General features: G+C 46.7%; 2 protein-coding genes across 3 annotated transcripts; both read left to right on the forward strand.

The window, feature by feature from the left end:
- Positions 1-15,030, forward strand: per1b (period circadian clock 1b). 2 transcript variants are annotated; one of them, XM_053415747.1, is made up of 20 exons: positions 1-182; positions 5,611-6,391; positions 6,550-6,767; positions 6,939-7,060; positions 7,314-7,515; positions 7,665-7,859; positions 8,001-8,079; positions 8,193-8,299; positions 8,401-8,554; positions 8,655-8,931; positions 9,177-9,285; positions 9,695-9,854; positions 9,941-10,056; positions 10,423-10,560; positions 11,065-11,454; positions 11,608-12,404; positions 12,491-12,674; positions 12,795-13,008; positions 13,282-13,432; positions 13,555-15,030. In XM_053415747.1, the coding sequence occupies exons 2-20, from the start codon at positions 5,976-5,978 to the stop codon at positions 13,828-13,830; spliced, it is 4,305 nt and encodes a 1,434-aa protein (XP_053271722.1). In that variant the 5' UTR covers positions 1-182; positions 5,611-5,975; the 3' UTR covers positions 13,831-15,030. The 2 variants fall into 2 exon arrangements, with proteins under 2 accessions (XP_053271722.1, XP_053271724.1); XM_053415749.1 differs by lacking the exon at positions 1-182 and adding an exon at positions 703-858.
- A 1,022-nt stretch (positions 15,031-16,052) lies between these two features.
- Positions 16,053-21,861, forward strand: pcolceb (procollagen C-endopeptidase enhancer b). The gene is made up of 9 exons (XM_053415750.1): positions 16,053-16,286; positions 17,477-17,585; positions 18,288-18,546; positions 18,824-18,948; positions 19,850-19,986; positions 20,086-20,690; positions 20,791-20,871; positions 21,366-21,536; positions 21,731-21,861. Exons 1-9 carry the CDS (start codon positions 16,201-16,203, stop codon positions 21,859-21,861), a joined length of 1,704 nt encoding a protein of 567 aa, XP_053271725.1. The 5' UTR covers positions 16,053-16,200.
- Positions 21,862-22,505: the final 644 nt, after the last annotated feature.

Here is a 22,505-nt window from a genome sequence, read left to right on the forward strand (position 1 = left end):
GCACCCGCACGTGTGTCCCTGCGTGTAGCTCAGTGAGCGAAAAGAAGAAGGAACACAAAAAGAGCGCAGCGCAAAATCCACGAGTCAGGATTTTACTCTGCGTCTCTGGGCTCATCTGACACTCGCTGCTCTGTCATGGTGGAGTAACGAAGCTGCTCGCGACGTTTCAACACTTATTCCAGGTAAGCGTCTGCTCTTTATGCGTCTTTGTTTATATGCGTCTTTGTTTATGCATGTTAGCTGTCACTCTTCATTCTAACTCATATTACTTAGTAAACAACTTAAAAATGTATAATCGGCTATGAAAACATCCAGCAATGCTAACAGTGTAAAACGTGAAATGTTGTAAATGTGTTTTAACCCTTTGCGTACGCCATGCGAGTAAACGCACAGCTTCCGGGATAACAACACGTTTATTACGCTTAACAGTTGCTAGCTAAAAAAAAAAGTCTTACAATGTACTTGTGGCGTTTATGTACGTTTTTATAAAATCGACGTGAGCCTGTCAGATGGAGCTCGTGGACACGCATGTAGAACAATGTAGTCACACGCCTGTTCCCGGTGGAAAGGATCACAATGTACGGTATTTATACGCAGATGATTGTTTTCACTGATATTAAGTGAAGCGTTAACTCGGATCTGTATGAAGTCGTGATCGGTTTGTTATCAGTGTCAACGTGACGCCGCCTGCTCCCTCAGCTTCATGTGCTGCTCGCTCGTACACACGAGGACACGCCCCTTCAGATTCATGGCCAATCCCATCTTTAATGTTCAGCCTTTATTTATTTTTTATGTATATGAGGTGTATTACTTAGTGGTTCGTCACACCTTTGACTGCTGCCACTGAAGCAACACCAGGTATTTTAATGTTATTTTAACAACCTCTTAACTTCTTCAGAGGCTTGTTTTATTTATTTATCCTGTTCCTTATATTTGCTGGCATTGATTGGAATAACTGAAATGTGTATATTTGTTTATAGTGTCTTCATTACACTAATCATACTGGACATTGAAAGTAGCTCCTCCATCACACACTGCATAAGGGATACATTGGCTTGTTAGTGTTTACAATGCAAACAGGCATTATGTATTTGAAACAACAATTACATAGATTAATATTTTCTTTATCATGAATTATCTTTTAACGTTTTTCTTCTTGGTTAAGTATTTAGCTTTTATTTTGAGATATTTGGTTTTGATTGATTATTTTATTGCTCACAAAATTGATAGTATAATTTAAAAAATATATAAATATAATTTCTCTAGAAGCTCCTGTGTTCCTGGTGTGTGAAAACACGAGGGGGCATCATTACAGCTTGTTTTATTCTGTTGATACACCCACACAGCATGGGGCTCACAAAGACCACAGGAGCTCAATCTGCACTGATGTAGCCCTGCAGGTCTTTGCAAGTATTTCACACTGCTGAGTGCCTAAGTGCACAAAAAAGCTGTACATAAATATTCCCAAGGTTTACACAGGCTCATGTTGACCAAGTTTTAAACAGAGAGCCGAGACTCTCCGCCACCCAATGTGTGCCCATCGTGTGGGTGTTTTGGATACAAGAGAAATGTTTGTACCTTTTACTGGTCTTTTAAAAGTTGCAGAATTCTAAAATAAACTTTTGGCTGAGAGGAACAGCGCTCTCGAGGTCCATGGGGTCCATATGTGTTGTCACAGAGCAAGGTTCTATCAAACATGCTAATGTAGTGGTTTCACACAATATCCTAAGCAGTTTTTCGTTGGTAGTTGGTTGGAGCCAAAACCATGAACATCAGCTGTCACTACCCAAGGAGATGACCCGATTAGCTACTTACCCAGTTAACTAAATGTGTGGTCCAGTGACATAGAGACTGCTGGTAGATGTTGTGGAAGACTGCCAACATGAATATGATTTCGAAATGTCTGCTTAGTATCTGCTGAATAACTTAAATACAGGTGGTAGAAATAATTGGACAGGACTCAGCTTATACCGCATTTTAATGTTACCTCATTAAAATACTTTGAAGTTTTCTGGCACGTTGATTTCTCCAACTTGGATGATGTTTAAAGTGCTGCAGCTTTGATTCATATGCATGTGAGGCTGTGCCACAACCAGTCCAGACTTCACTTCCTTTTAAACTAACCTGGTTTATTAATCTGTTGGGCTTTTAATCAACCCATTTGGCAGGTGGAAGAAGGGATCAGCGGCCCCACGTCTGAATGACGTCAGTGGGAAGTGAACTTTCCACCATGGCCGAGGCTGTGTTGTTGTTCTTTGTGTTTTAGCTCATGTTTTGTGTTTTCTAATCGCTCCTAAAAGGAAGGTGAAGGATCTGAAACTTTCCCCAGCATTTTAGGGGTGCTGGTTTTTCATGTGGAGGATTTACATTCTGAGGATGGGGTTTAAGATTGTGTGCCATGCAGGAAGGTTGTTTCACGAACCAGATCTCCACCAGGGAGCTAATCTTCATATGGCCTATTTCCACTTGTCGAAAAACCCACTAACAGTCACTAATCGGAAATGAGTCACTTAAAAGCCACGTATACCTGCTAACTTTTGTGTAAAAGAGGTATAATACAATCATTCAAACTTTATTTGTATAGTCCATATACACTCATCACAATTTGCCTTATGGAGCTAAACAATCTATTAAAAACTACAAGAAATCCCCTTTTAGCAGTCGGGGAAAATGCAAAAACCCCAGGGAGAGTTTCAAGTGAGAGATGCCCCTCCCAGCACGGACAGAATACAATAGAATCAACGAAATAACAAATATTTATGAGAACAATCTATGTTAAACATAAATGTTATATGCATTAATTGAAGAAAGAAGAGAATAAAAGAGAGAGGGTGTCAGATGGAAGTTATACACATTATTATTTTACAGTAATTACATCCAAAAAACTCAGATTTCAGCTTCATTTCAGTGCTTCTATTTTATCAGAGCAAACTTCAGTCAAAGAGAAGAAGATCCACCTTAATTGTATTTATAATGTGTATAAACGTTTGAGTAATAACAGCGTAGTATTTTGTAATGTTGCTTTAAGAAGTCGTGTGGCCGTGTCGTGTTGTGTTTTGGTTCACCACACTCTTTTAATCGCGTGGCTCATAAATGTACAAGATGTTCAGCGCTGGGTGCTGCACGGTGCAGCTGATCGTGAATCAGCTGCTCCGCCCCACATGTTGAACCAGTCAGAGCTGAGACCAGCGTCTGAGAGCCGTCTCCCTCTGCATGCTTGAGCGCTCTCATTGGTCCAGCCCGGCGACCAATCAGCGGCCGGCCAGGCGTGCGGGAAACACAGCTCCGAACACGTGCAGCATGTACACAGTCAAGAGCGGGGGCGTGTCTCTGTGCGCGCGCCTACCAGTGAGTGCACAGTTAGCAGGGTGCGTCCACGCAGCACAGAATCACAGCAGCGTTTCTAATTGTTTCTATTTGATTTATAGAGTCTTTGATCTCGCACCACTCCTTCCTGCAGCAGGGCAGAGTCTCGTGTTCCCTCGTGTTATCTCCAGGTGACTCGCTCTGTGTCTCTGTGTCGTGGCCATGTTCTCGCTGCGGCTGTGGAGCACTTTGTTCTTCACGCCGCAGCTCGTGCTCTTTCTGGTAAATCGCTGGTGACTCACACGGAAGTTAGAGCTGCTCTGTTGTGGTTGTTTTCGAGTTTACTGGAACTAGGGCTGCAATACTGTTAATATAATGTAATAAAAAAAACTGCTGACTGCTTTATGGTTAAATCTATTATTCATTTCGTCTCAAAGCAACACAAAATGTGTCGATTATAACCAGTACAACTCTTTCCAAGCCCGAGGTCCTTAAATTGTTTTGTATCTGTTGATCAGCTAATCAATTAACCGATCCATTAGGGCTCTAAGTGCACCAGCCACACTCAGTAGATGAGGGTTATTAAATGTTGATGTTATATTTTAGATAGGTAGGAATCAACTTTTTTGCAGTTTCTGTTTGAAATGTGTTATTGTGTGTTATATAATCACACACTTGAGATCTTACTTGACATCACCTTTGTCAGTAATTATATTAATTGACTAGTACAATCTAATTACTGTGGCTGACATAGTACGTCAATGCCTTGCCTGTTTACTGTAATTCTATCAGACGAACACTTGATTGTCCTCACCCAACATAGTTTACAAATTTGTGGCCAGCTGTGGAGCAGAGCCCAGAGAACAATAACTGTGACTTCACCGGAGCCTTGTCTCCTGCCTCTGGTTCACAGCCACAGAGAGGCTTGTGTTGATTTTAGTTCAATCAGTAATTAGGTTTCAGCCCATTTTAGTTACATCAAATAACTAAATTAAACCACATTATCAGACAAATACACCCGAACCCTTGGTGAAGTGGAAAATTTGCTGCAGCAGTGTTACAACAGCACATGGATTGAGTCTAATGAAAGGGGGCACCCCCCCCGTTACAAGAAAATGGCCCACTACAGCTGGCTTAGCAAGTGGGTGGTTGGGCCAGTTCACCACTACCACCTCCTACATCCACCACCATATGCCCCTACCATCACCCGTAGAAGTATGCATGGCTGCCACCCTGACACGACACCCACTCACACCCTGCTTGCACATTATGTTCCCTCCCCCGCCCAGTTCGGCTGCAGCGCGAACACACGATTTGCCATGTGCAATTGATAATCATCCATGTAATAAACATAATGCTGATTAGCATTGTCGTGATCGGAGAGGAGGCACCTTGGTCACATTGATACAGCACCACGTGCCTTTAGTCCCAGTTCAAATCCCTGCGGTTGATCCACCAGTTTCCGCTCCAGAGTTACTACGCTTGTTTTAATCACTGTGTCATGAGTTGCTATCGTCATTAGCCGTCCATACCTATTATCCACCTGTCAGGAATAATAAGCCATATCCAGCTGGTGACGGCTGCTCTGGACCTGTCCACTAAGCCGTTATTGGGTTATTGCGTCAGCACAGGAAGCTGCGCTACTTAAACCTGACCTGAGCAAGTTAGGCATCAAAAGCATCACAGCCCACCTGGCGGGGGAAGGGGAAGGGGAAGATAATAAGGGGTTTGTGAGACAGATTGTGTATAAAAATGTAAAGGTTTGGCGACTGAGGACCGTTCTGTGTTTGTCTTCTAGTTGCGTTTGCCGGGCTTAAAGGATTATTGGGTGTTTTTCTTAACCAAGAAATAAATAGCACTAGACGTTTACTTGCGTTCGATTTGACTGTCGTCTTGGTAAAGGTGGACTAAGCTGTGACGACAATTGTCACTTGTAATTGAGGCATTAGGACACGTCCTGTGCTTCTATATTCAGATGCACGCGTACGCACTTGCTGCATGCACATAGGAGGAAATTGCATTATCTACTCAAAGTGATTTTCCAGGTATAAGGTTAACAACCACACAAACTTACATTCCGACAAACTTAGAGCCTGCACCACGAGGCCGGGAAAAACCTCTCATGGTCATATTTGAATCTTACCTCGAGGCCAACACGATAAACTGATATTTTTCTCTCTTTTCTCAGTTTAAGTCCTTGAGATGTACCGACAAGGCCACGGCAAGCATTTTGTAATCTTTCAGCTAATATATTCCTATTTTTCTCTCTCTCTCTCTCTGCTTCTCCATTTTTTGTCATATCAGGTGGCCTTCAGCACCAAGAGCAACACATCTCCGAAGAGGCGAGAAGACCAGATACAGAGCGTGGATAATTTTGTTGCTCTCACCCAGAGCTGTTTTTCTCACTCTCCTTCACAATCTCTCGTCCCATCTGTCGGAGCACTTGTGCCAAGGCTGTTTCGTAAAACAAGAAATTCATCTGTTGTCCTCTCTACGTTGAGTGACAGTTTCGCCCCAAGATATGAATTTCTCTCCATAGTTCTTAAAATGAACATCCTTCCACTATGATCTACCTGTGGATACACAGTCCCACTTAAATTTAGATTTAAGTCGTTCCTGCTTTACTCCTCAACCTTAATCAAGCTGCACCAGCCTCATCCTACTCTAGTATGAGTTATGACAACTCTATATTAATGGCCAGCGGCAGCACTCGGGGGAGGGTGGCAAGGGCTAACGGAAAAGACAATGACCAGGAGGCCGAGTCAGAAGGGTTTAACTCTCTGAAAAGCATCGGCGGTCAGACCAGTGCCAATGTCAACATCCCAGTTCAAGGGAGCGGAGCCCGTGGAGGCTCATCGCCCAGTGCAGGGTCTGGATCCGGAGGTTCATCCCGAGACCAGAGGGGTCCCAACTCGGACGATATGGACGGCCTCTCCAGCGGTAACGACTCTGGGGAGCGGGAAAGCGAAGGCGGGATGGAGAGGGGAAGCGGCTCACGTGGGCGCCAGTCCACACGCAGCTCCCACAGCTCGTCGAATGGCAAAGACTCAGGCATGATGCTGGAGACCACAGAGAGCAACAAGAGGTGAGAGGAGATAGGAATCAGCAGTTTATGAATTATTCAGGCGAGAGGTGTAAAGTGTATTAACTCCGCTGCGGAGATCAGTCAATACAGCAGTGACATAAACATACCCAGCACCTTTTCTATGTCTAATTAAAATGTTCATTCATCTCTTTCTCCAGCTCCAACTCCCAGAGCCTGTCACCTCCCAGTTGCTCCGTGGCCTACAGCACCTCCGGCTGCAGCAGCGACCAGTCAGCGAGGGCCCAGACCCAGAAAGAGCTAATGAAGGCCATCAAGGAGCTGAAGCTCCGTCTACCATCTGAGCGAAAGTCAAAGGGTCACTCCAGCACACTGAATGCACTGAAATACGCACTTCAGTGTGTCCGCCAAGTCAGAGGTGAGCATCTGTTGCTGTAGGTTTCCTCTTCTCTGCCACAGGAAGAGGCAGTGCATGTGTTTCTGTGAAGTGATGGATTTCAAGCCCCTGCCCCTTTAGTTGACGTCTCTTGTGTCTTTGAGCTTTTTGTTATATTCAAATCTCACTTTAACTTGTGTTTACTTTTTGCAGCAAACCGGGAGTACTACCACCAGTGGAGTGTGGAGGAGTGTGAAGGCTGCAGTCTGGACTTGTCTACCTTCACAATCGAGGAGCTTGATAACATCACCTCAGAATATACCCTCAAAAACACCGTAAGTTTTTTCTTAATATGCTCAATGAGCTCCGGACATTTTTCTCAGTTAACAGCTTTTGAAAACCTTATTTCCTCTGCTGAATTCGGCTCACGTTCAGAAGCACACTTCTTCACACTTTCTTTATTCAGTAACATAATCTATTTCTCTACTAAGCTGCCAAATACCCACTGTGCCCAGAGAAAGATTGAATCGATTGTTGGTGAAAGTACGTCTTTCTAAACTCCTTTTATCATTCTCTGTTTTTTCCCAGGACACGTTCTCCATGGCCGTGTCATTCTTGTCAGGGAAGGTTGTGTACGTGTCCCCCCAGGGCTCGTCCCTGCTGCGCTGCAAGTCCGATTGTCTCCAGGGGACTATGTTCTCTGAGCTGTTGGCCCCGCAGGATGTCAGCACCTTCTACAGCGGCACAGCACCCTGCCGCCTTCCCTCCTGGGCCTCCTGCATCGGTTCCGGTGAGCTGAGACGAGGGGAAATTGGGAAAGGGTTGATAAATGGGAAGATTTGGTGTGGATGAGATATATCCAGGATGATTTTGTCATGGCTTTACTCAAGTTCATTGCACCTTCTCCTGTATTGACTTTCACATCCTCTTTCCTTCCAGTATCTCCTCCGGTCGATTGCACTCAGGAGAAGTCCATGTTCTGTCGGATCAGTGCTAACCGGGTGCAGGGCGGCGAGATGCGCTACTACCCGTTCCGCCTCACGCCCTACCAGCTCACTCTTCAAGACTCTGACACTGCTGAGCCACAGCCCTGCTGCCTGCTTATTGCAGAGAGGGTCCACTCTGGATATGAAGGTATTTAACACTATACCTCATTGTTTTGTGAAGCAGACAGAGACCCTTTGGAATTTAAGAGCTAGCACCTATGTTCACCTCGGCTTGAGCAGTTAATACAAGCTTCTGATCTGTTGTATCTGTGTCCTCTGTGCCGTCCAGCTCCTCGTATCCCAGCAGACAAGAGGATCTTCACAACCAGTCACACTCCCAGTTGCCTCTTCCAGGAGGTTGACGAGAGGTCAGTTCTCCTGTTGCATCTCAAGACTAAGCCATGATTACTTGCACGAAGAAGAGAGCATTAACAGATGTGTTGTCATTATGTAATGCTGTGTAAATGTGTTACGTTTGCAGGGCAGTGCCGTTGTTGGGTTACCTTCCTCAGGACTTGGTGGGAACCCCCATCCTGCTTTACATCCACCCAGAGGATCGGCCAATCATGGTGGCGATACACGAGAAGAGTGAGTCTTGTTTGTACTGAAATGTGAATTATTCACACACATTGTGTCGTGGAAAATGAGCAGTTTTCTCATGGATTATCTGGTTTGTTGTCTCTCTTCAGTCTTTCAGTTCGCGGGGCAGCCGTTCAACCATTCGCCCCTGAGGATGTGTGCCCGCAGCGGGGAGTACGTGACCATCGACACCAGCTGGTCGTCCTTTGTCAACCCCTGGAGCCGCAAGGTGGCCTTCGTCGTAGGGCGCCACAAAGTCAGAACGTAAGTTTGTTATTTAATTTGCTTGAATTAAAAATAGGGTTTTATAAATTGTTTTGAATTCATATGTATAGAGGATAATGTATGTTCTTCCCGTCTCCAGGAGCCCTCTGAATGAAGACGTGTTCACCACGCCCCAGGGCTGCGAGAGCCAGACCACCACGCCCGACATCGTGCAGCTGAGTGAGCAGATCCACCGGCTCCTGGGCCAGCCGGTGCAAGGCGGCGGCTCCCAGGGCTACAGCTCGCTCGGGTCCAGTGGATCGCGGGGCTCCCACCGGTCACACCATCAGCACCACAGTGCCTCAGCCACCTCGTCCAGCGACGGCAACGGCCCGGCCATGGACAAGGCAGTTGTTCCTGTTGCTTTACACAAGCCTGTGAGTTTAAGCGACAACACAGGCACAGGGTCATGGGATAGAGCTCACACAGCAATGATGCTCTACAAGACATGTAGAGGACAACAAACACACAACATAGTCATCTCCTTTTAAACGTTTATCATGTTACATCCTATTTAAAATGCATGTTTTCAAATTTCTTATTCAACATGAGGAAAATGTAAATTAAGCTGAACGTCATGCAGCGTCCAATTAACCGCGTCTTATGCTGTGATTTTCTCCAGATGACGTTCCAGCAGATCTGCAAAGACGTTCACATGGTCAAGACGAGCGGGCAGCAGGTTTTCATCGAGTCCCGTAATCGTCCGATGCCCAGAAAAATCATTAACGCAGGTAAAGTAAAAGGACAGATAACCGGTGTCTATCATACAGTGTGATTTACTTCCTCTGCTAAGGTTGTTTTCACTGCCGTTTGTCTGTCTGTCAGCAGGATTACTTAAAAACTACGGAAACAATTTCCTTGACAATTTAAAAACAGGTGGATCCAGGATTCCTTTTTTTCGCTTTCTTCAACATGGAGAGATAGGGCGTTAGCCTTAGCCGAGGTATGCACTCTCTCCGCGCTTCTAGTCTGGTGCTTGTGTTTCTGGTTTTAGAATGTTTGACCAATGGAGGATACACAAAATGAGAGAACACGCAAAACCTGCCTGTTACTGGGAGTTAAACTGCAAAGAAGGAATCGTACAAATATATCACTATATATCAAGTATTCACCCCCTGGTCGTATTTGTTCTTCCTCCAGCTACAGCAAAGATCAGAGCCATCAACAGCGACCCAATCCGAGGTTTGATCGCCGACATGACAAAACCTCCCAAAGCTTTAGTCCCTGCACCGATCGCACAGAAGGAGCCGCCGACCGGCTACTCCTACCAGCAGATCAACTGTCTGGACAGCATCATAAGGTGTGTGTTTGTGCAAATCCTGATGCCACACAGGATCTCTGTGTTTGTCACTTTACTCATCCAACAACATGTTTGCCTTTGTGCAGGTACTTGGACAGTTGCAACATTCCCAACACAGTGAAGAGGAAGTGTGGCTCGTCCCGCACGGCCTCCACGACGTCTGACGAGGACAAACAGCAGGAAGCCAGCGGCAACAACAAAGGTGCTTTTTAATAATTACGCTGACGCAGTGTGGGTTGTTGTGCTGGTTGTGTTGGCAAGTCTCAGTAATGCAGTTCATGTTGGTGGAGAAAATACTCCTAAGAATGCTGAACGTGTGCTCACCGCCGGATTTTTCTCTTCATCTGCTCCTCTCTTTTTTTTAATTTTGCTTTTGCTCTACAAAGCTTTGTTCATGCTCTATGCTGATCGTTTAATGTTCTGCTTCAAACCTACAAATCTTATTTTATTTTATTTCTCTCTGTGGAACTCGGACGCTTGCTCAGACTTTCTTCAACGACCGATAGGAAAAAGGCTTGTGCCTGTGTCCGCGCAGAACACATTAACTAATTTCTTGTCTGTGGTTCAGTTAACCTCGTAGGTGAACCACCTCCCCTGCCCCCTCTGACCATGGCCACAAAGGCAGAGAGTGTAGCCTCAGTCCCGTCCCAGTGTAGCTTCAGCAGCACCATCGTGCATGTGGGAGACAAGAAGCCTCCCGAGTCAGGTGGGCAACAACACTCTTCTGTTCGCTGTAGTCTGTTTTTTCATCAGGTTTGTATGGAGGCTCTTTGCATGTCTCAGACTGAATTTGAAGGACTTCAATATGCTTCAAGGCAATTCCTTGACGCATTAATGTTAAGCTGTAAAGTACTGTGATACTGTTTGCATATTTTCTTCAATTATCTTGTGATTAACTGTAAATAAAGTGATTGTCTTTTTTTGTCTAATCAGATTTTTACCTCAAACACAGTTTCCACTTTCTTTCAACTTTTGCTGGATTATGTTAAATGCTTAAATCAAGTACACAAGAGTCCTTTTTACTAAGGCAGTAGTTTATCTACTACTGTCTATATCTTAGCTGCCGGTCATTCCAGACCAGGTCAAAGTGTTGAAGCTTTTTATTGCTGACTGTATTAAACTGTTTATAAACTGCCTGTTTGATATTCCTTCGTCTAGAAGTTACAGAACCTCTAACGTCTCTTCGTACGCTGCTTCCTATTTATCACAGACATCGTCATGGAGGAGACTCTTACAACTCCCACGCTAGCCCCCGCTCCCTCTCTCAACCTGCCGACACCTCCAACCAGCGGCCTGTTGCTTTCCACAAGCACAGCCACCGCAGCCCCGCCTCCACTTCTGCCATCACCCCCTCCTCCCATGCACCCTCTCACACAAACCGCTAAGCCAGATAGGGACAGCCGGAGAAGCTGCAGTGTTGGTGGGGGCGGAGGAGGAGGTCGGCTTGGTCTGACGAAGGAGGTGCTCTCTGCTCACACCCAGCAGGAGGAGCAGATATTCCTTGACCGCTTCAATGACCTCAGCAAGCTGCGCGTGTTCGATCAGTCGGCGTCTTCGACTGTGCGGTGCCCCACCCCGGCTGCCAACCCACTGTCACGAGGTAGGAGCACACTGCAGCCACCATTCTATCACACACACACACACACTTCTAACAGACCCATATCAGATTAAAAGTCCTAATTTATTCATTGTTGTAAAATAGGCAAAACAAAGGCTCAGTGGGAAATATTTTTTTTATCTTCTCTTTCTCCAGGAGCACGTTGTTCCCGTGACTACCCCGCTGCAGGAGGCAGCACCGGTCACCGGCGAGGCCGCGGTGGAAAAAGACTCAAGCACCAGGAGTCTTCTGATCAGCACAGCTCTCTGGGAATGGGCGGGAGCCGACTAGACCCCAGAACCAGTGCCGCACCCCTGCCCCTCCACATGCCACATGTACCCCTGACAAACACCTCGTCCTGGCCCTCTGTAGGCTCCCAGGCCAGCATTCCCTCCGCCCCTTTCGCTCCTGGTATGCTTCCAATGTACCCAGTATACCCACCGCTCGCTCAGTCACTACCCATCCCAGTCCCTTCACGATTCCCCCCGGCCCAGATGGTTCCTCCCATGATGGCGCTCGTTCTTCCCAACTACATTTTCCCCCAGATGGGAGCGCCCATCTCTCAGCCGGGTGCCACCCCAGGACACTTCTACAATCCTAACTTCACATACCCCAGTGCCACCCCAGCCGTTGCCCCCGCCATCATCCCCACTGTCATCTCCGGCCCTTTGCCCATTCCCGGCAACTGCGTCCCTTCTCGTAGCAGCACGCCCCAGTCCTACAATCAGATGCCAGCTGACCGCGAGGGCACAGAGTCCCCCCTCTTCCAGTCCCGGTGCTCCTCCCCCCTCAACTTGTTGCAGCTGGAGGAGACGCCAAGCAACCGGTTAGAGGTTGCCACTGCCCTGGCGGCATCACTGCAAGCCACGCCCTCTGCGCAGTGCGGTGCTGCTGGGAGACCGAGCTCTGCCAATCAGAGGAGCTCTGATGATACCTCCAAGGACAATGAGAATGTAAGTACAACACATGTTCAGGATAACTTGTACTTTTCTTATTTCTTGGAAGATTAAGGAAATTGACCTGTTTATTCTCTCGTCAGGGTGAAGCTAATGAGTCCAACCAGGATGCTATGTCCACGTCGAGCGACCTGCTGGACCTGCTGCTGCAGGAGGACTCCCACTCAGGCACCGGCTCAGCTTCTGGTTCAGGGTTCTCTGGAACCAGGTCCTCGGGTTCAGGCTCCGGCTCCAACGGATGCAGTTCCTCTGGCACCAGTGGCAACAGTAAGCAGATATATTTGACCAGATACAAATAAATCATGTATTTATCGGTTATTCCGTGTTTTGTAAAATGAATGGCAATGGCCGTCAATAATCAACTTTTAAATTTCCCCGTCTATGCAGGCAGCAGTCAGGGCAGCCACACCAGCAAGTACTTTGGCAGCATCGACTCGTCAGAGAACGACCACTCCCGCAAACAGACAGCAGGGGGCAGCAGCAGTGCAGGGGGAGATGGAGGCGAGGAGCAGTTCATCAAGTGTGTCCTCCAGGACCCCATCTGGCTCCTGATGGCCAACACCGACGACAAGGTCATGATGTCGTATCAGCTGCCAGTGAGGTAAGAAGAGAAGGTCACTCATTAGTGTGCATAACTCTCTCATCTGTAAAGGCTTTAATGCCATTTAAAATGTCCTCAAAAATATACAAGAAATCAAAGGACAGGGGTGAAAACATAACCTCCTTGGCAGATGTAATGGGACCATCCTAGAAATATGTTTTGGGATTCTTAAGAATATATTGATATTAAAGGCCTAAAATACTCACTAGAATTTTGAATATACCCAATACTTTTCGTTTTTATTGACCATGTATTTTTTGACTTGTGTAACAGGGACATGGAGACAGTGCTGCGAGAGGACCGCGAGGCCTTGAGGAGCATGCAGAAACATCAGCCTCGGTTCTCAGAGGAGCAGAAGAGGGAGCTGAGCCAGGTCCACCCCTGGATCCGCACAGGACGCCTGCCAAGAGCCATCAACATCTCTGTAAGTCGCCTGCAGCTCAACCAAAACCAGATATACGCAGACAGAAACATGACCTCCTTGGGCGAGGTAATTAACCAATGAAACACAGAGTAGAACTAACCATCTTCCTCTCTGGTTTTTAGGGCTGCACGGGCTGCAAAGATCCCCCCTCCGTGGCTCCGGCCGGACCGTTCGACTCGGAGATCCACGAGATGGAAATGTGCAGTGAGCAGAAGGCTCAGGAGGGCGGAGCCGGCAGGGACAAGAAGAACCTCTCAGAGACCCCCATGGATGAGACTCGCCCTGAGGATAAAGAAGAGGAGGCGAAAGGAACCAAAAGGCAAAACGGCAGCCATGACATGACGCCAGAGGAGCAGACAGCGAGCTCACCGGCTGCGGAGTCGGCCATGAGTCACTGAGTTGGTGGCCAAAGATGAAGAAACGGCATTATGACTTTTAGACTTTAAAATGCAGGAAATGTGCACCTTCGAGGAGCGATGCCCGGGAAATCATTACACAGGATGTAAGGTCTTCAAACGGCCTCTTCCGGGACATCAAGGTCTATCGTTCGATAGGTCACTTGGTGGAGTGAAGAAGAACTTACACAGAACGTGCACACTCAGCTTCAGAGAGGGAATCAGGACTTTCCTCTTCTCTCTCTCGGCTGTTCCCGTTGTTCTAAGTGTATTTATTTAAGTTGTAAAATACTCACAGAGGACGGAGGGGAATGTGTTACTAAGAAAAAACGAAGATTTACGTAAAAAGATGGATGTGCTTCACCACAGTGTCCTCCTCCATGTTTTTATTTTTCCTTTTTGGGGTTCAGTTCATGGGGGGGCTCACGTGAATTTCAGAATGTTTCCAAGGTTGTCTGGGATCCTGCTCCCTCTTAAATCCTGATTCTTTTTTTATGTAAAATCCTTGCCCCGATTAAAGTAGTACGATTTTCATCCTATGGAGTAAATGTACAATGAGAAGCCGGTTATTTTGTAAACATTGTGTATATTTTTATACTTTCAGGAGAGGATGCTCTTATCCTCTCCTGTACCGATATGAATTGAAAAGGAAAGTCGAAGACGTTTCTTATTTCCCCTGTGACATTACAATCTCGTGCGACGCACATTAATCATGGAGACAGTGTGGCAATCGACAGGACACCGACCTGGACTGTGGGCTTTCTCTACAGCAGGGAAACAGAATGTGCATTTGGGTGGCCGCTCCGCAACGGAGAAACGAACAATCGAACAATCGCCTCCCTGAGATGACAATTCTCTCACAAACATCACAGACAGTCTTTCCTCACACACACAAACACACACACACACACACTGCCGGCACCCAGAGGAGCGGAGGAGCCTTCAGCGGAGGAGGAACCTTTGTGTCGCCAGTGCTCACTCGCGGTGGATTTTGAAGAGGTGGACATTAACTTTAAAATGTCTTCTGAGTTTGGACAGTGTTTACTCTCTCTCTCTCTATCCCTCTCCTCTCTGTGGCACTGTTGTGGTCATGTGATATTCTCTGCTTGTCGTCAGTGGTGTCTGCGACAGTTTAATATTTTTGTGAAATTCTTTTAACAAAAAACGACAATAAAATTGACTTGAAAAGTCTCTAAATGTTAAGCCTTGGCCTGTCCCTTCATTTGTCCTCCAGGACTGTCAGTTTATTTTCTGATTTCATGTCTTTGCAGTGTATTTTAGTTGGCGGGTGTTTGGTAGCAATTGGATACTGAGAAGTGTCCAGAATGGACTGGGAGCAGAGAGCAGATCAGGGCAGCTGCTTTCCTCACACAACCACAGTCTCCCTCTGCAGCTGCGGTTTTACCCAGAGTGGTCACCGCAGCTTAAAAAAGACGACCTGCCCTCCTCGAGGCAAAGTGACTTCATTGACTTCTCTGCACTTTATCATTATAACAATGACGAAAATGATTTGTCGTGCCTTTGCCAGAGCAGATGTCAATCGGTGCATATTTAAAGTTACATTACCTTATTTCTGCAGTAGCAATGGTTCCCAAACAAAGTATATTTTCCCGTATCCATGCGTTATATTTTAAAGAGCCGTGTCTGGCTTCTATTCACCTTGTAGATTTTAAGAACTAGCTCTGTGAGGTTGTGGTCAATAAAAATAAAAGTATCCAACAAAATGTCTTAAATAAATTTCAGCTCAGAATAGAGTTGGGGATGAAGAACCTTTACGACATCACCAGAATGTGAGGACAACCAGCAACAGCTAAATTCAGATAGATGAGAGAAGAAAGAGAAACTAGGCCACAGCTTCCGGAGGTAAAACGATGATACCGAACTGTGATGAATTAAGAAGCTATTTCTGAAATTCTTCAAATTAAACCAAATGTTATCAAGAGCCGAATAAACAAATTCCACTCTAGCCATTTTGGCTTCACTTTAGGAAACTGTCACGTCCTCCATCTTTATACACACTCTATGGTCATTACACAAAATGATATATTTCATGTCTCCACCTGTTGAACAACAACAACCTGAGTGGACACATAACGAGCTGTGTGTGCTCGGCCCTTTACGTACATTACGTTTGGCCCTGAGTCCGTGTTCTCTGCATAACCCCCCCCCCCCCCCGTCCCCTCAATACCACATTCATCCACCTATGCCTTTCATCTCCTCCCCTCCTCACCCATCTCATCCCCTTTCCTCCTCTCCCTCCCTCCCTTTGCACTTCTCCACGCCTCCACTCGGCTTCTACCCCTCCTTCGTTCCTTCCTCCTTCCTCTTCTCCTCCTCCTCTGCCTTCTTGCTTAAACCCGGGAGGACAGCAGGATGGAGGACAGAGTGTGGAGTGTGTGGCTTCTTGTCTGTTTGACTCTAGGATGGACGGAGGCTCAGAGTCAGAGCAACTCGACCAGGTAAGTGTGTGTGTGTATGTGTGTGTGTGTGTGTGTGTTTGTGTCAAATCTTTACATGTCCCCCTTGTGCATCCTTTTCCCCCCCGTCCTTCATCCTTCATGTACACATGCAGCGTGGCATTTCCACGGCCACATCTGCCCCCGTCCTCTGCTGTGTGTTTTTCTCCCTCTCCCGGTTTGTGATGTTTTGGTTACGCCGAGTGGAAATATAAGATCGCAGTGTTGGGGAGATGTGGTTGGCATCCCATAAACACACAGGCAGGAGGACACCAAATGACACTGCAACTTGAGAGTTTAAAGCTCCAGTTCCAAACGGCTACTGGACCTGGTGTGTACACTGGCAGGAGGACGTCCACGCACACACTCCTACACACACTCCTACACACATGTGTTAATTGAACATGAGACAAACAAATGCCTGTGGGCTGTTCAGCTCAGGGTCAGAAGGGAGGGACGCCACCACTGGGAATTTTTTTGGGGCCTTACAGTTGTGCGACCACAGCAGACGCACAATGCATGCCAGAGGGACTATATATGGCCGAGGATCCCAGAAACAGGCCTCACAATGCTACAGATTAATTTAGACCTTTTCCTAAGCAACAACTCTGCAGCAACAGATTTCGTAAAACTAATTGAGCGGAAGCCTGGGCAGCCGACGTCTGAAATTAACGGGTCTGGGGCCCCATGAGTGCTGCAGAATTAAAAAGCCGAGGCCGCCCCCCCGGCTCTGATGTGTGTTTATACGAGTGTGAAAGAGAGGGTGTGTGTCACCAAACTCCATGTGCGAGCGGCGTTTGAACGTGGCCGTCTGCTGGGGCAAAGTATGTGTTCTACACCTTCTTGTGGCGAGGCAAGTCTGAGTCTGGAGAACGTGTACAGTGCATTTACTGTATATGAACTGTGTTCCTGGCTTGGTTCTACGAAAACACACACACACACACACACAAGTCAGGAGGGCTCTCATTGGGTAACCCCAGATTCAGGGAACAGAGGCAGACTGTGCCGCTGTGGGTCTCTGCATGTATGTAAACGTGTGTGTGTGTGTGTGTGTAAGCAGGATTCTGCTTCAATACTTTTCATTATGGCTGCTTATTGAAATGGCATTTTCTTCCACTGCTGCTTGTCCAGTCAGTAGTTGAACTCACTCCTCTTCCTCCCCCTCTTCCTCCTCCTCCTCCTCTCTTTTGCAGGCCGACCTTCCTCTGTGGAGGCCACCTGGTCACGGACTCGGGCATCGTGGCCAGCGAAGGCTTCCCGAGCCCCTACAAGCCCAACAGTAAATGCACCTGGTACATCACCGTGAGTCATTAACACAACAAATATCACTCCATCATCACACTGGTTGGGAGGTGGAGACACTGCAGGGGGGTGGATGCAAAAAAGCTCAGAAGGCACAAAGGGCTGTCCACTATCCGGAGGGTCGGCGGTTTGATCCCAGTCTGATGTCCTTGGGCAAGAACCCAAAGTACCCCTGATGGCTGTGTGGACATGTAACAAAGTTATGTTTGGAGTTGCACTGTATGAACGTGTGTACTTTATAAATACAAACCATTTACCATTCGACAAAAAAATGCAATTGAGACATGGGATTGAAAATGTACGCACAATGCACAAAGTTCAAATCAGCCAACAATAAACCGGTGCAACCGCTCCACCTCTTCTGACTTTCAAAATCCATCCATTCATTATCCATACTGTTCAAGCTTTGAGGGAGATGGGTTCAATCCCCATAGGAGATGTAGAGTCTCTAATTATCTGAACTCCAGTCTGCACGTCTTTGGACGATTGTGCTGCCCGCCAAGCCACCGTGCCGCCCTCCAGTCAAACAAATGAAACATTAAGTTAACGGATTCAATTTCACAATAATGAATACAACAACTCTAAGTTATTCACTGCAAAACAGTTTCACCTCTTCCAATTTACAACCTGACACTGCCCCATATTCCCTAAACCTTCTCCTCTTTCCTTTCTCTGATAAACCTCCCCTGCCTCCTCCTCCAGGTCCCCGAGGGCCACGTGGTCATGCTCTCCTTCCGCCTCTACGACATGGAGGCCGACCCCACCTGCCGCTACGACTACCTGGACGTCTACAACGGCCACACGCGCCTGGTGCAGAAGCTGGGACGTTTCTGTGGGACGTTCCGGCCCGGCGCCCTCATCTCCACCTCCAACACCATGATGATGGACATGGTGTCGGACGAGTCCACCGGAGGGAGAGGGTTCCTGGCGTACTTCACCGCAGGGAAGCCACATGTGGAAGGTGCGGACACACACACAGACCTCAGTGAACCACCCGAGGCTTCAGCTACACACTCTCTTATTCCAGTTATAAATGGAAGCTCTGTGTTTGAGGTCTCCTCTGGTGTTCTTATGTAATTCTGTTTGGTGAAAATAACTCATATTTTGAAAGGGAAAGCCTTTCACCGTCACCTGATCAGCGTTTTATTCCTCTTTTTGCCTCAGGCACAGTATCGAAAGAGGTTAGAATCTGATGTATGAGCTTCTAACTTCTTTTTCCCCTCCTCTCTTGCCCAAAGAGAATCAGTTCTGCGGCGGCCGGCTGACCAAATCCCAGGGCTCCGTCAAGACGCCCAACTGGCCCAACTCGAATTACCCAGCAGGCATCAGCTGCTCCTGGCACATCTCCGTAGAGCCGAGCAATGTAAGCCAATCATAACAGACTTTGTATTTCATGCTAGTCTTTCGTCTTTTTCTCAGAGCATCAAACCAGAATGTGTAAAGATGGACGACAAGTGAAGCCAAATCATCTAGATCGCCCCCTGGCTGCTGGATGCTGTATAGACCATAAACTCGGCCTCCTCAAACAATTTAATGCATGAAAAACAATAACTGCCGGTGTGAGTGAACCTCGCCGAGGGGAATGGGGCTGTTCACATTGTTGATGCATGGGTTTTAATAAAGTAAAGTACATGCAACTTAGTAAAACATGCAGAGAGTTACAAAGTCCATGAACCCTTTATGAAAAATGAGAACCACGCATCTTTTTTTGCCGTTGCCACAACTGGATCCGCAAAACAGACAACTTTACAATCTCCTTTGTATGAGTTGGTTATGAATACAACACTGAATGGTCAGCAGCAGGTGTTTAAAACAACCTATACGCAAAGAAACCTGCAAAGAAACACTAACAGGAGCATTTAAGTTTTCGTTTCCTTGCAGAAAAAGTAAAAAGTGATCAAATTTAGTCAAACTTAAGATGCAACTGAGACATGTTGGAATCTCAGTGAATGGGGCCCACCAGGAGGAAATATTCAACTTCAAGTCTGTAACGTTGTTTGTGTGCGATTCTTGTGACGAATCTCAAAATGAAAGAGTTCATTGAAAACCTGCAGGCGTGTTCACGTGTGCCGAGAGAAAGAGAGAGGCGAGCGAGGGCGAGGGAGTAAAGGCCCTTCTGTGTTTCACAAGTCAGGCCTCTCTCTCTCTCTCTCTCTCCTCCGCCGCCACCACCACCTCTACCCGTGCCTGCACTGTACCGGGTTCATGTAAATTAGCCACAGCTCACATCCTTCAATCCTTTTATGCTGCCGCCTCTCTCACAGGTGATCGAGGTGAAGTTTATAAAGCTGGATCTAGAGCCCGACACCTACTGCCGCTACGACTACGTGGCGTTGTTTAACGGAGGAGAAAAGGACAACTCCAGACGAATCGGAAAGTTCTGCGGCGACAGTTCACCAGGGTGAGATTAGCGATCAGGAAATGGGTGTTGAGGGAAAAACATGGGTTCAAAGGTGTTAATTCTCCTTTCCTTCATCCACTTTTCTTATTCCTCACATAGAATCATAGTGACCAACGGGAACGAGCTTCTTGTGCAGTTCGTGTCTGACCTCAGCGTGACCTCAGACGGCTTCATGGCCTTCTACTCCAGCGTGCCCCGTGGCTCCCGATCACCCACCGCCGGGGGGGACTTCATCTACGGGCCGCAGACGACCTCCGCGCCACAGAAAGCAGGCGTGAGGCCGAAAAAGACAGTGAAACCCACCCCAAAACCAAAACCTGTCGTCAAGCCTAAGCCCACCAAAAAAGCCCTGGTGAAGAAACCTCCGCCACGCAAACCTGCCGCCAAGCCGGCGCTCAAGCCCACGGCTAAACCCAAACCGGCTAAACCAGCACCTAAGGTACCAGTGAAAAAGCCTGCACCTAAACCCGGTACTAAACCCGCGCCCAAACCTAAACTGGTAAAACCGACGCTCAAACCCAGGATCAAGGTTAAACCCACCCGTAGACCTATACTGAAGACCAAGCCTACATTAAAGCCGGCCGTCAAAAAACCAGTAAAGCCAACCGTCAAGAGTGGAGCCAAACCAAACGCCAAACCTAAAGCCACACCTAAACCAGGAGCGGGCAAAACGGTGACTAAGAAACCAGTCGTCAGCAACAAACGTGAGTTAATCTGTTCTTTGCCTCCTTGTTTATATTAGTTCACGCCAGCAGTAGGATGCAAGTTGATGCGCCTGTTATCTGTTGTGTGTGTTTCCTGCAGCTTTACCACTGAACCCACTGTGCACACAACCCTGTAAAAGGACAGGGACTCTCCAGACCAGCTTCTGCCCTCATGACTTCGGTGAGCCACTACATCACTCGCCCTCACTTATTTCACTGCTTGGTTCTCATTTAATCTATGAACTTTAATGAACGAAATTTCCATCTTATCACTGGACTGCACTGATGTCCCTGCCTGAGACGGAGGCCCTTCAACTTCCTGTGGCAAATAACGAACTAACTGTGTTTTGCCCAATTCAATCTCTAGTGTTTATCGTTATACTTATATCTCTTTTTATATTTATAAATCCACTATCACACCACAGCAAATCCTTGTAGGTGTAAACCTGGTGCGCAATAAAACATGATTCAGATTCCCACGTTTAGCCGGACACCAAGCACGTCATGTCATCTCCCCTTCCAGCACCCATGTTGTTTTATTAACAAATTCACTTGAACCCATGGGTGCGCTGGTCTTTCCTTCTGAACCATGCACCTTGTGTTTTAGACCGAGGTGCATGTCTTTTTTTTCCTGAAATTTCAATTCTCTCTCCTCCATTTCTGTCTCTCCTCCAGTGATCACTGGTAAGGTCACGTCGGTGACCGCTGGTCCAAGGGGCTCAGCGACAATCGAGGTGTCCGTGATCAAGGCCTATAAGACAGGACGCCTCAACATCGCCAAGTCAGGACCGCTCACGACAATCAGGCTGACCTCGTCCTGCAAGAGGTGCCCCGGGCTCAACAAAGGTACAATATGACACAGGCTTATTTTTACTATAAAACACTGATGCATTGAGATGTGGTATTTTTTATATATACATTTTCAATGGCCTTTTTGACAACAGATATACAATTGGGCCGCCTGCAATTACTATTTCAATTTATATTAAAAAAAATACCATTCTTACATTATTTATTTTACATGAACGTGTCTTTTCCAGGCCAGAACTACGTGTTGATGGGAAAGGTCGACGCACAGGGCGCCGGCCATCTTAGCCCGTCCAGCTTCACTCTCCTCTACAAGCCCGTCCACGGCAAAGCCCTCGCCGTCCTCGCCCGCAAATCATGCTGACGTCACAGCCCCATCACATCCCCCTCCCCCTCCCCCCCATAGTCCAGGCCATCGCTAAAAACATGCAACTTTACATAAAGACTGAAAATATTTGAAATATCAAAAAAACACAATGTTTATAAAAATACATTTTAAAATTCAAACAGTAAGTCGTATTTTTTTGTATTGTGTCTCTAAGTTATACTGTTTCTGTGTTAAAATATGAACATCAATAAACAATGTGATGCTTTTCATGATTAATTATCACCGGTTCTTCTCAAACACGGAAACAGATGTATATTCTTATGTTGACGTTAATTAAAACCATCAACCACCTTAATTCTCATCTACTGTGCGAGTTTATTGTTGGTTGAAATATTCTGCATCTTTATTTATCCCTGAGAGTAACTGTGTGCATCATCATGATCACATTCTTGTAGCTGTATGACATTTATAACAATATTTGATATTTCAACTTTACACGACAAATAGGTGAGATAGTGAATATATGGACAGCAATTTGTGTCATTGAAAAATAGACTATACTAATGCACAAATGCATCATCATTAAAAAATTGTAGTTGAATGTGTGAACTATGTGCGAAATAGTGCTATGAAGCACCGCATCTTCAAACAGCTGTGTAAGGAAATGGGCTCTGAAATGG

Source organism: Pleuronectes platessa, chromosome 23, assembly GCF_947347685.1.
Source record: "Pleuronectes platessa chromosome 23, fPlePla1.1, whole genome shotgun sequence".
Lineage (NCBI taxonomy): Eukaryota > Metazoa > Chordata > Actinopteri > Pleuronectiformes > Pleuronectidae > Pleuronectes > Pleuronectes platessa.

Excerpts from the sequence above, each read along its gene's own strand:
- per1b (XM_053415747.1), top strand. The coding sequence starts at position 5,976 with ATGAGTTATGACAACTCTATATTAATGGCCAGCGGCAGCACTCGGGGG. Across the intron at positions 8,555-8,654 it reads GGGCGCCACAAAGTCAGAAC|GAGCCCTCTGAATGAAGACG; the intron begins GTAAGTTTGTTA and ends TCCCGTCTCCAG. Across the intron at positions 13,433-13,554 it reads CAAGAGCCATCAACATCTCT|GGCTGCACGGGCTGCAAAGA; the intron begins GTAAGTCGCCTG and ends TCTGGTTTTTAG.
- pcolceb (XM_053415750.1), top strand. The coding sequence starts at position 16,201 with ATGGAGGACAGAGTGTGGAGTGTGTGGCTTCTTGTCTGTTTGACTCTA. Across the intron at positions 18,547-18,823 it reads AGGGAAGCCACATGTGGAAG|AGAATCAGTTCTGCGGCGGC; the intron begins GTGCGGACACAC and ends TCTTGCCCAAAG. Across the intron at positions 18,949-19,849 it reads TCTCCGTAGAGCCGAGCAAT|GTGATCGAGGTGAAGTTTAT; the intron begins GTAAGCCAATCA and ends CCTCTCTCACAG.